This window comes from Colletotrichum costaricense (genome assembly GCF_030867565.1).
Source record: "Colletotrichum costaricense strain IMI 309622 chromosome Unknown Scaffold_30.1, whole genome shotgun sequence".
In the NCBI taxonomy this organism is placed as follows: domain Eukaryota; kingdom Fungi; phylum Ascomycota; class Sordariomycetes; order Glomerellales; family Glomerellaceae; genus Colletotrichum; species Colletotrichum costaricense.
The window spans coordinates 195,485-208,270 of record NW_026848259.1 but is presented as its reverse complement, the minus strand read 5'-3'; the positions used below and the strand labels follow the sequence as shown (position 1 = coordinate 208,270).

Here is a 12,786-nt window from a genome sequence, read left to right as displayed (position 1 = left end):
TGCTTGATAGCAACGTGCTTCACGGCAGCAATGCTGCTGTTGAATTTCCAGTTCAGCCGCGACTCCTCATACGAAAGCAGCACATTTGACAGAGGCGAAAGATAGACGTCAAGGCCTCCTATTGTCTCTTCGGCCAGACGCCAGGCCTGGGCACCTGTGGTCAGGATCGCCTAGGCAGAGGTTTCAGCCGCTCCTGCGTGCGAAACCTACCAGGTCACCATCACATGTAAGAAGCAGTTCACCAACTATCTATACTTCTGTAGAGAACTGCTACTGATTTCACATATCCACTTGTTGCTGCGACGCCGTAAAGTTGGTGAACTTGCAAGTGACCAGGAGACCAAGCGCGTTGATGAGGTCTCACACAGCGATTGTATCCACGTCGTCTAAGACATTCCCGCAAGACTCAAGTTGGCGACGTACGCGATCAACGGCTCAGGCCACGGAACCTACCAGGGATACAGCAACATTGACTTCTAGAAGTTTCGCTGTTGGAAAATTTAGGGCAGAAGAGAATTTCAGAGGGTGTTCGGACCGTTGCAAACGAACCCTTCACCTACCTTCACCTAACGAAGGATTAGTGGGCTCTGCAACTTCTTCCTTCCATATGTATACTCAATTCAATACCATGATTATTGAGCTTCGTATTGGCCGGAAGGCCTTCCTTGCTGATGTGTATATCAACACTTTCTGTTGCGGTCAAGACGCACCGCTCGCACTAGGTAGTCAGGTGTCAATGACTCAGTGGATAGCAGCATGAAGGTGTTTGGACCGGCAAAGACATGTCCGTTGAGTAACACTGCCATCACTTCATCCTCTCTAGGTAACAGATTGCAATGCTATCGAGTACATCCGCTGCCTGGGCATCGGCTGGGCCATCTTCGTCAACCACATGCAATAACCCGCGCCCTACGCAGAGTTCAACATGCTGAACAAATCAGAACGCACCAATGCCGCAGGGTGGCTTCTTTCAGCCCAGACTGCCCATGAACAAGCAGAAGTAAACACCAAGCAAGATCCGACCACGAGCGAGGCCAACCCGCCTTCGGAGACGAGCACCACGGCAGACAAGAGCTCGTCAAGACAGGACATCATATTGGGCCCCTAGTGTGAGCTTTTCTCTTTGAAGAAGTGGGAAAGGTTTCACTAGAGGCCTTTTAACTCAAAAATTGGTGCACAACATCAGAAGTACAAGATAGTCTGATCTGTGCGTATCATCGGACGAGTAACGAGTAGCCTACTTCCGCTGGCGTGGAGAGGGCAGACGCTACGCAACTACTTCAAAGGCCCAAGATCTGCTCCAAAATCTCCACAGAAGCGAAATAAGCTTGATAGCCACGCTCGAGGCCACGATTAGTATCGCCATCAGCGACGAATCGATTCCCGACGCTGCTGTTAGTAAGTATTTATAGCTTTGATACCGCGGCTAAAGAAGTTGGATTTTGGAAACCATTCTAGTGTCATCTCGCCAGATAGAATTTGGCGTTGATGGTGTTGTGAGTCTATACGGCTTAGCTTATTTAAACATACATGTTAATACAGCTTGAAAGTGCTATTATGGTATTTAGGGTCGAGCCGAGGTTTTTGTTGAGGTGCTGGCCCTGTAGTGTCTTTGACTCTTTGTGGTTCTCTAAACCAAAAGTGGGAGGACAACTAGGCCCTCTTATCTGCTGAGTCTCATGTTCTGACTCTTTTCGCAGCAAATTATTGGAGTCGAGTTCGAATGAACGCTGCGATAATGAGGGCACTGGAGCGGCACGTCATCGTGTTTTCCTTATGTCTCATCTTTTCCACGCCAGTAATACCAATGTCCTATGCACACAGTCTTTCATACTTGACAAAATTTGCGCTGCTGCGTCTCTGTCGCCCACGGGAACACCCATCCGAGCAAGCGTACGGCCAAGCTGGCCAAAAGAGAAAACCTCGCTAAAGCTCCGGTCTACCCAGAAGAGTTGGCGTTGACGACAGAGGCTCCAAACGTCAATTACATTCCGGCATGCGGCCAGAGGAAACGTGCTTCTATATCTCCATACATCAAGAGCAGGTGAGGATTCTATTGGAATGTCGACCGCAGAAAAGGTAGGCTAGGCTGTGCCGACGGACCTTTCCACCTGCTAACGCGTCTCCTAACACTGATCAGTGGTCGAATTAGACAACTCTTTTCATCACAGGGCAGCTTGGGCATGACCGATAGAAACGACAGTCTCGATCGGCCGAGCCAGCGATTACGAGACACTGACTTTATTCCGTCTGTTCAACTGGCGATACACGACCCATTCTGACTTATCTCAATCTCTCCTCCGTCATCGCTGACCGACTGCCAGTCTCAGGCCGCCGAGAGAGCGTCCCATCACACAGACCTCCTTCAGCCAGCTCACCGGAGGAGTCGCTCCGACAGGTGCCTCAGTCGTCAGACCGCTGGACGCTGAGAAGACGATGTTCCAATACACCCACAAGACCAGTTTCTTCCACCAGAAGTCCTCTGCGGAAAGGCTTCCTTCGGCAAGTTGTTTTTCTGCCAGAATTATTCCCTGTGGAAAGAGCTCCCTCGGCGAGTTCCTGAGACTGTTGACCGTTAATCGTTTGACCGTTGGACGTTGGGCGTTAGGCGATGGGCCGTTGGACCGTTGAGAAAATGGCAGTCTGCCTTACGACCTCATTCCGCCAGAAGTCCACCGCGGCGGAATCATCTCAACAACTCCTTCTCTAGCGGTCCCTTTAGGCTCCCTTCTGTCAGAATCCGACGTCGCTACGGAGGGGCCACATCAACGAGCTTCTTCCTGCCAGAATTTCTCGTGAAAAGACCTTGGTCGACAAGCCCTCAGCCGCCAGATCAACCGCCAGACTACTGGCCGCTGGGAGACGGTGCTCCAGAAGTGTTGGAATATTCACGGCATAAGAGGGATTTGGAATATGATCGGGCCGTTTCAAACAGCCCTCCCGCCTCCTTCGAGCTCCTTGCGCGAGAGTCTCGCCGCGAGAAGGCTCGCTTCAACAAGTCTTCTTTCCACTAGATATCCGCCGTAGAAGGATCACTTCGACAGGACCTCCTTGAGCGGCCGTCACGCTGAATTGCTTCTCCTGATCGCCGCGGAAGAAATCCATCTTGACCACCTTCTGCTGCCAAGGGTCAACCTAGCCGCGGAAGGTTTCCTTCACCAAGCTTTCTTTCTGCCAGAACTCCTTGCGGAAAGAGCTCCTTTGACAAGCGCCCCGCAACCAGCCGCTGGTTCAGACCGCTGGTACAGGGCTTCCCCGAACCCCTACCTCGATTCCTTCGTCCAGAAGCTCGCTGCGGAAGTATCTCATCCTTCTACACCACCGCCGAAATCCAACAGCCAACAACTATTAGAATTTCCAACTTCCACCAAGTATCTGCCAGGGTAGCCCTTCGTTTCGACAAAGTCTCTGTTGATAGTGCGCATCCCCCGTTTTCTGCGAAATTTGCGGTAAGCCTACATCCCTCCATCTTTCCTCACCCTTTTGCTCCTTCGTCAATGGAACTACAGGTCCGATAAGTAAGACCAGTAGCTTGACAAAGAGAAAAGTGCCGGGGGTTTCCATCAGTACGGCGAGTTGCCGAGAATTTTCCCTCTGGACGATTGTTTGAGATATCACCACAAGTTCAGCAAAAAACATACAACACCAGGTATTCGCTGGTCGTCACCGACCCAACTACTAATCCGGCCCTCATTGGCTTGTCTATGGGAGAGCGGACGGGATCCCGAATTTTCCAATGGGTATGGTCGTATGTGGTCATTGAAGAAGGTAGGATAGACTAAGATGACATCTCTGTGTTGAGTCCCTTTGACGGCGGGCCAGCATTCATCAGCACTTTCATCGAGCCACTTTCACCTACTGCAGCCATCCCAATGGCCCTTCAGCACTGCCTCCAGCCAACTCCACCTCCAGCCAGTTCGACGGCAACCCCTCTGGCTACATCCACGACTAGTGACCTCCTTTAGCCGCCTCGACGGCACTTCCTCTAGCTGTCAATGACCACAAGGCTGCCCTGCTGACGTGTATACCAGCAGGTCCTTTCGCGAGAGTACCTGCGCATGTCCCGCGCTGAGCAACGAGTTCGGCACGCCTGGCGCCTCTTTGAATATCTCCAACCTTTCCCCTCGAACTCACAACGACACATCACAGTCGTTGTTCTCTTGGACCTTGAAAGAGACATTTAAGATAGGCTTGAACACCGGTGGGATGACTGTTGACTTTCAGTCGAATTCACCCAATTCAGACGCCGAGAGCAAATGAGGCCGCCGCTGTATCCTCGCATGTATTACCATCATCAAGCTCGAGCCCCAGTGCAACAATAATACTCGTCTGGTGGCCAGAGCCGAATGAGATGCGGCGGTCGAAGGAAGCGGGTTCGAGCCAAACTACTTTACGAGCCATAGATGCCGGGGAAATCTCGTAACTGGCTCGGTAGGGCTTCAGGCACTAGTATGTGCGCCTGCTTGATGGAAAAGCCGCACTATCAGGTGAACCCGGGCGGATTCTTCCTGGGCCTGGAGGCTTGGACCAGACAGGTCTGCAAAGCCCTATGTAGATTGCCGTGCCCGATGCCTTCGTGCTGGGATTTGGTCGTTCGAAGAATCAGAAAGAAGACAATTCCATCAAGGAGAGAGATCACCGACTCCAACCTCACCTTAGTGCAGTCGCCCTGGTGCGGTGGAGAGCCATTGATCCGGCACATGATGGCTATCTTCACCGACTTCAAATTCGTGCCGCCTGGTTCGGTGACGGGACTAAAGTATACCAAAACCGATGCCATTTGGGACAGGTATGTGTGTGCTTACACTTGGATTGACTCTGTATTTTGATGATCCGACCGGCGGTTTACCGCCCTCGGGTGGTGGCATGCGCGACGCAGAGCTTCTGTAAACAATGACGCCGGCCGTCTTTCGTCGCGCGTCTTGTACGCACACTTCGCCGATAAGACCCTGGCTGGGGTCGAGACGAAAGTGGCAAGCTTTTATACCTAGAAGTGATATACCTTATCAAAACGGGCTGCTTGACGTCCACGGCATGCACCAATGTGTTAATCCGACTACTGACCTTGCTCAATAGAACTCTGTCTTCCGTGTGCTGAGGTGCTGCTGCGGTGGCTCAATTCCACGGGAAGGTTCAGCCAACGTCTGATCTGTTCATGGCATCACGGGTCAATTGGATCTGAAGGCGGACGGGGCAGGCAACCTTTGAATGGTCTACCGCCTATCGTATATGGTAAGAGACGTAGTTTTACTTCCATCTTGTCTAGTCTGGGGCTGGACCAATATCCTCAAATTTACTTTCTCGGCCTCAATTGACACAATGTTGAGCGGTGTAACCCGATTTGATGACTTCAGCCCATAGGTCGTCCTGGGCGAGCCACCTACCCGATCAAGGGAAAGTTATCACGGTCAAACCAGCGGCCCAATCCACGGATAGCCTTCTTACGACTACAGCACACTTTGTTGGCCTGCCAAATTCTGTTGAATTCGAGGCTGTCCACATCAAAGGCTACTTAGCCGCAACCGGGAAGTAAACACAATGCTGCGCATATGAGACAGCCCGTTGAGGGAAGAAGGCCTGCTAGACGTCTTCTTGCTTTCTCGCGCTTTTGTGAACAGGTATACTAATGCTTTACCTGGACAACTAACTCGGGAAGAGCCGCAGATACTTCAAAGCAGCGCCTGGACTTGCCGTAGCTTCACTCAAGAATACCCACTGAGACGCATGCCAGCGACTCATCTGGAGCAGTGCATCATCTACACGGTAGGGCCCCGGCGGATTGCTCCGTCAGGGGTAAGCGTGAGTGAGTATAGAAGGTGCATTTGGCGGTGCTATATCCGGGCGGACTCAGCTCGTAGTTGCCTGATTACTTTAAGACTGAGGTATTAGCAGTCCTTCAACGTCAGTGCCAATGTACATGCAGTAAGGTGGTCCACCATTTAACTAGATGTCCGCGATCGCTCAAGAAGCCTTGCATGAGGTTGAGGAGAGCAGCTTTCCTTCAAAGTCATCGTTCATTGGACCAAAAGAAAACTGACATCGCAGCAGATGCTCTCGGAAGACGGGTATAAATGGTGGTCATGAGGTGAACTAAAAATAGGGATTTTTTCCTTAATGAGGACATGCGGTCGGCGTATGCCTTCGCCCGTGTCACGACTGAACCCTGTTCCATGTCACGATGTCACAGGCTCTGCATATCTAGCAACCCGAAGCTACGAGCCGCCAAAGGACAATTAAAGCCTTCTCACCTCGTTCTTTGAGGCAAGACCATCGTGAGATCTGTCATCATCGCTGGTCTTGAGCAATCAAGCTCAAATAAATGATACCTCAATGCATCCTAGCTATAAATCCTTCCATTAATCAAGTTCGATATACTGTCCAGATAAACGAACGGACGGGGAGCATCTCACCCCTATCTCTGAAGGGAGTACCCGTAGCTAAGCTATGTCTAGACTCGCCATTGAGTAGTATTGATGATCCAGGCCCCTCTCCATCTGGCTATGTGCAAATAGACTACGTTGACTCTTCAAAGGCTCGCGCGATGTATGTTTCGAAGCAGGTGTCTCAAGACGCCGTTGCAATTTTCTCCGTGAAACTTATTGGGAAATATCTTGTTTGTCTCCTTGGTGTAGGCTCGTAGCGTGTTGACGTTTCGAAAGGTTTGAACTCCTTCCTTGTTTCCCCGCCTGCTTTCGATCAAATCCACGATGTTGACATGCGTCCGTCGTACAGCCTACAATACATGTTAGAATAGATAGATCTAATCGGTATCAGATCACGGACACTAACCTTTTTGCATTGCTCATTGGTAACCGGCAATGGGTTGATCCCAATTGCGCGACAAAGCGCATGCCACGCAGCCAAATCGTCTTCCTCACCAAACCACATTTGAAATTCCTTCTCAAGAGCTTTTTGGTATTTATCCCAGGCTTCTTTTGACGCCGGCTGATCACGATGATACCACCCCATATGTCTCTGTAAGTTGGCGTACGAGATATGTGGTGGAAGAGATCGGTCGTAATCAAGGGACGCGTATGAACGGAAGAATACATCTAAAGGTGTTTCCGTGCTTTGCTGATGAATGGAAGAGTCGCGAAGGTGCTGTTGAAGAGCCTCTTCCGTGCTAAATGATCGATTGCAGGTATCACAGTCATAGAACGGCCTGTGAGCAGGAGAGTCGCGCAGATGCTGTTGAAGAGCCTCTTCATCTCCAAAGGACCGATTGCAACTTTCGCAATCATAGGAAAGCCTGTGAACAGGTGAGTCGCGTCTGTGCTGCTGAAGAGCTTCATCGTCGCCAAAGGATCGTTTGCAGGTATCACAGTCATAGGATGGTTTGTGAACAGGAGAGTCGCGTAAGTGCTGTTCAAGCGCCTCATCGTTGCCAAAAGATCGATCGCAGGTGCTGCAGTCATAAGAAGGCTTGTGAACAGGGGAGTCGCGTAGGTGCTGTTGAAGAGCCTCGTCGTTGCCAAAGGAACGATCGCAGATATCACAGTCGTAGGACGGACTATGGATAGGAGAGTCGCGCATGTGTTGTTGAAGAGCCTCTTCGCTGCTGAAGGATCGGTTGCATGTAACACAGCGGGAGCTCATTGTGCCAGAAATGCCGTACGACTAATGTTGATCATGGTACTCAGAGAGATCGCACGGAATGGTTGGGAATATGAGCCATCAGTCCAATTATAAACTCGGCACATAGAACGTAAGTATGCCGTATAAGTGCGGCTTCGCACTATCGTCCAATGAAACTGTGACACATGGTGCTGTTCCTGTCGTAAATTATCTACCTACCTCAACCAGCCCAACCTGGGAGAGACAAAGCGGGAGAAGAACTTGCAGTAGCCCAAGAACAACGACAACCACCGATATGCCCCATGACCATTGCTTCTATGAGGCGGTTAGCTGTAGCAGGGATCATGTAATGATGGTGCTATCAATCTATCTCTCAAGGCTGGGGTGGAGCGCGACCCAAGGAGCTCTTTTTGACCTTGATATGAGGAAGGCTTTTGCTGGATAATAGATGTCGGTTAGACGTTTGTTCGCTTCCTCCGGATCATGGGTTGTTTGTGATTCTGGGCCGAGGAACCTGTTCCCATCGGCCAAGCGGGGTTCGTTCATGCGCTATGTATGGTCTCAGCCTTTGCATCTTGTCATATGTTGGAGGCGCAGGTTCAGTAATATCGAATCTAGACGCATGCATTAAGGCGGCAGATGTACTCATTTGCGCAGAACATAGCCTTGCCGGACACCAATCTTTGATGGGAGAAGAGGTGTAATGCTAGACGGGCGAGCGGGAACGTGTGGGATGGCGTGCCTGCAACGCCCGGGGTTTTAGCCACTCAAACATCTTTGTGCGCCAGTTGATGTGGATTTACCTGCAAATGATCGCCTCGTTGTTGGTGCATTGCGCAGAGAACAACAACCAACCGCCGTTATGTCCCAACTGGTTCGGCGCACAACATAAAGCTATCGTTGGTTCCGAGCGGGGTTGACATCAGGCAACAATTAGGCACTTATTATCGCTAGTTCGCGAGGCTCCGGCAGGCGAAGTGGACCATGAGCTGATCAATTGGGAATAAGGCATGCTGCATAGGAACGGAGTGCGTCAAGCGCTGCAGCATCGTGATCAGCGCACTCGTTGCTCGCCACAATGTCGACGTCTGGGACTCGAAAGCGAATCTTGAGCTACCCTGGCAGATGAGGATGCTCGAGTGTTGGTCCGCTCGGTTCTAGCGGAGAACAGCCCGGTTGCAGCTGGTGAGGAGCCACGAGAGCTCCGGCCAATGGTAAAGCCTTCGGTTCGGATCTCCATATTTAGCGACAGAGGTTGGGCGCTAAACAGTCCTTAGTACCTCGACCAAAGCAAAGGCTTCTGGGCCATGCCTCGGTCCCTGTCTTGACATGGAAATGCCCGGCCGCGGAGGGCGTCAATCCCAGTGATCACGGAGGCATTCGAACCTCCCTTGTTCTGCTTTGCTTCGTGCCGCTAGATACTTATCTAGTCTCTTGGAAGAAAGTAAGTATGCATGGCTCTTATGACTCTATGGTTTGGGGTCGCGGGTCGCGGGTCGCGGGTGGTGCAAAGAACCATGCTGCTTGACGCGGGGACGCAGGGGGCAGGCAGGTCTGGCATGTTGTGCTTCCAGTACCACATCTTGCTGCTGGCACAGCTCGTTGTATTTGTTCGTTCTGCTCGCAGCCACTTGAGCTCGGGTCAGAGCCTGGACAAGACACACGCTGAATATGTATCGATGACTATCACCGTGATTGACTCTTCATGGAGGCGGCTATCTGTTGTGGTCAAAGTAACAACAGCCGTCTTGTCTACCTACATATATGTGTGTACATATCTTGTTCTTTCCGGAGACTTTGATGCAGCTTTGGAACTAAGCCCATAAGCCTTTGGGATCGTCATCGTCCTCAGAGATGTACTGCAACTCAACACTGTCAGTCAAACTCAAGATCATCGTTTTGCTCAACCGTTGCAGTTCCGGCCAGATGGAACTCGTGCTCTCCATGATCTCCTCGATCCTGCTACGATACTTAGAAAGATGGTTCATTCGATGCATGTGGACATCGACGGCCAATGCATACACCAATGGTATCAAGTCGCTGACTTCTCTGTGAATAGCCTTTCTCCGTGGACGGCACTTGCAGAAGCGTGCCCCAACTGCAAGAGGGAGGCTACCGACACCTTTGAACATAGTTAGACAGGCACAGCCGCCCCAGAGGACTGTGCTGTGAGCCACTTCCTGTGTCATGAATGGAAGAAAGTTCCTCCAGACGACACTGCCTAGAACGATGCCAGTCTCAGCCACTCTTGCCTCTGGTATACAGGAGCAACCATGCGAGAATTTTGACAAAGGCATCTCGAGACAGTCGGCGTCGCGACAAAAGTGCCTGCTCCAAGGATACGAGCGGCGGGCACAGCCGTTCTGAGAAGTCTCAGTGTCTTCTCGATAGCCTGGTCAATCTTGGCCTCGATGTCCGGGATGTGGGCTGCGCAGATCGCCTCCGATACGACAATTTCATGGAATGAAGCCGTGGCCATACTAATCAGACCTTTGATAGAGTCTTCGTCATCTAGAAATATGCGAGGGTGGTCAGAGAGAGATCAAAGTGCTCTGGAAACGAGGAACCACGTACCTCTGGAAACGAATGCAAACTTCACGCACAACTTGGGCCAAAGTTCTCTTATCTCCAGTCTCTATCTGCCTCAAAAGATTACTTTCAACACAATCTGTCTCTCCGCTGATAGCGAAGTCTCATTAACTTATATCAAAGTGGTGTTCGTACCGCGTCTGATCGTACCTGTGCGGTAGGAGAAACTTATCTTTCTCCGTGCCAACGATGATTATGGGGACTAAAGGTGCAGTGGACGCCACCTCTTCCAGCGCACGAGCCAGAGCGGCCTGAATAGGGCGAGCAGTCTTCGCATCGACACAAGTTCTGGTAAATTAAACGCTGAGCTCATGCAATGGAATATCCTTCGCGAATTGATGACACAACGCATACCATATTGCGTGAAAGCTCTCCTCGACCAGCGTCTGGCCTGATCTTTTGGCCAGAAACTCCTTGAACGCATTCACTTTCTTTGAGGTTGCCGGCCTGAAACCCTTCAGAATCGTGACCATGATTCCAGGTGTTCACCTGTCTCGAAAGCATCGTGTATTAATCTTCGACTAGCTTGTTACGGGTCTGGAGGACGTTAGTGTTGAATCGTAGTTGCTTTCTTCGTCGATGTCTTACCATGGTTATGCCAAAGTCACGATTGAGCAAAGTTGACTTTCCGACTCCAGCATTACCGCAGCTCAGGATCCGGCATCCTGTGCTAAATATCGGAAGATGACCTCGGATCTGGATATTAAATCTCGCTGTTGTCCTCCCTGTGTCGAAAAATCAGGTCAAGCATACCTTTTCTCGTTCAGACTCCGTGTGACTTTGGAATCCTTTCAAAGCTTACTGTATACCCGAGGTAGCGTATGTGTTCATCAAGAAGTAGATGGACAGGTGAACGACAGTTCCGCCTTTTGCTGGATAGATCTAGGTCAGATCAAACACCAATAATTATCAGAACAGCTTACAACAGGTACTATAGCCCTGCAGCTCACCAAGTGTGCTACCTGCAAACACAGCGCGTTCTCCTCTACCCAGGTGGCCTCAGGTTCCCTTGTTGATGCTGACCCAATTTGTGGCCTTCTCTGGACTATGGCGCTTTTGAAGCTTACTTTCTGTGACCTCTTAAAGATTTCCATGATTGTGTAACTGCGGAGATCGACCATGCTGATTTGAGCACCGTTGGAGTATCGGTATATCCAGACTTGAGACGGAACGGGGCCCTCATATTAAAGCGTCTCTGTCAGCACTGTGGAATTTTTTGCCGTTGGGGTGACCAATGGTGAGCTTGGGAAATATTAAGTTCAAGGGTTTCTGTATCTGACCTTTAAGATGGCGCGGAGGATCGTGCTTGGATACCACACCCTGGGATCTGCTTTCAATCAACATCCACTGGAGGGGTAACAGAGATAGTCCGTCGTGCACTGCTCCTCCGCACATATCATCACGAGTGCCCACGAGTCCTGCTTGCTGGTGGCAGTCTTCTTGCCCCCGATGCCCAGAGTTGTCGACGGGCTCGCTTCGAAGGACTGGGAAGTGCTTGCGCTCCTCGTTCATGGCATGAGCGTGTCTCCCGGGCTCGATTCGGCTGACGTCTGGAGTATCGACCTCCTCGGAAGAGCTGTGTTGTTTGGCAGTGTCAAAAGGCCCCAGAAACTTGACTTTCTGAGGCTCACGTGTGTGTTGACAACTAGATGCAATCGTTAGCTATAGATTCAGCAACCTGAAGGACATGGACGTCCCCGACTTCTCCAAAATAGTACTCTCAACCCGGTGTGATTGGGCCCTATTGCTTTTCTCCTTACCCACGATCTTCAATCGCTTTAGAAAATGATCTTTCTGGTCTGGCGGCACGTTTTTCGATGGGAACCACTCAATGCGTGCCGCCACGGCGCGGCTACATCTGTGCTCGATCTTCCATAGTCCTATCCTCTCAGGGGGGCAGGGTAAGTGTAAAAGCTCCCCGACTGAATTCAACTAAGTAAACCTCATTGACGGAGGACCTGACTGCGCGGGTGCAGAAGTAAGAATATTTCAGTACGCCTTGATCTCGAGGGGATTATGGTAGGAGAATTACAAACGGAATAAAACTCGACTATCTCCTCAGCGCAATCAGCACCGGTGCCGCCATCTTTGTATTAATCCAACGGCCACTTGTCAGCGCCGATTCCGGGACAGTACTTGACAATATTCAAATCTATCAGCGATTGCGGCAAACGCAAAATTTGGTTAGGAAGCCCGTACCTGCTCAACTTTGTTTCCCTTCTCGTCAGTATTCTTGCCGTTCTTGAGGAAAGCATAGATACGGAACAGGCTGCTGTAATTGCCACTCCCACGTCCTGAGATGGCGTGCAGCTTTCCTTTAGGTGGCTTAAGTCTCCAGGGTCGCTCACCTTCCTGTGAATCTTCACTGCGCCCTGTCTCATCAACGCAGGCGACGATTCGACGCAATCTACTGGACATGTTGATCTTTGATGTATATGTAAGCTAGAATCCCCTCACTCCTTTTGTTGGTATACACTTCAGTAGATCAGCTTTTCGGTGGGTAGGAAGCTCAAGAATCGGGTATTGGACTGCGAATATGGGTGGAGGTAGTTGCTGGGTAGAGCCTATGGTTCCTCTTTCAGGTGTAAGTAGGTGGAATGGCCGTTATAATAGTCTTTCTAC

General features: G+C 50.8%; 4 protein-coding genes across 4 annotated transcripts; 1 reads left to right on the top strand and 3 right to left on the bottom strand.

Annotated features, from left to right (window-relative positions):
• Positions 1–925: 925 nt before the first annotated feature.
• CCOS01_16427 (uncharacterized protein) lies at positions 926–1,607 on the top strand (the record flags this gene model as incomplete). The annotated part of the gene is made up of 4 exons (XM_060464563.1): positions 926–1,104; positions 1,316–1,398; positions 1,459–1,496; positions 1,569–1,607. The coding sequence occupies 4 exons, from the start codon at positions 926–928 to the stop codon at positions 1,605–1,607; spliced, it is 339 nt and encodes a 112-aa protein (XP_060304879.1).
• A 4,919-nt stretch (positions 1,608–6,526) lies between these two features.
• On the bottom strand, positions 6,527–7,596 carry CCOS01_16426 (uncharacterized protein; the record flags this gene model as incomplete). The annotated part of the gene is made up of 2 exons (XM_060464562.1): positions 6,527–6,733; positions 6,790–7,596. 2 exons carry the CDS (start codon positions 7,594–7,596, stop codon positions 6,527–6,529), a joined length of 1,014 nt encoding a protein of 337 aa, XP_060304878.1.
• Positions 7,597–9,389: 1,793 nt separating this feature from the next.
• CCOS01_16425 (uncharacterized protein) lies at positions 9,390–9,707 on the bottom strand (the record flags this gene model as incomplete). Its single annotated transcript, XM_060464561.1, has 1 exon — positions 9,390–9,707. The coding sequence occupies one exon, from the start codon at positions 9,705–9,707 to the stop codon at positions 9,390–9,392; it is 318 nt and encodes a 105-aa protein (XP_060304877.1).
• An 89-nt stretch (positions 9,708–9,796) lies between these two features.
• Positions 9,797–12,582, bottom strand: CCOS01_16424 (uncharacterized protein; the record flags this gene model as incomplete). The annotated part of the gene is made up of 7 exons (XM_060464560.1): positions 9,797–10,086; positions 10,277–10,415; positions 10,519–10,653; positions 10,753–10,889; positions 11,445–11,740; positions 12,107–12,126; positions 12,364–12,582. The coding sequence occupies 7 exons, from the start codon at positions 12,580–12,582 to the stop codon at positions 9,797–9,799; spliced, it is 1,236 nt and encodes a 411-aa protein (XP_060304876.1).
• Positions 12,583–12,786: the final 204 nt, after the last annotated feature.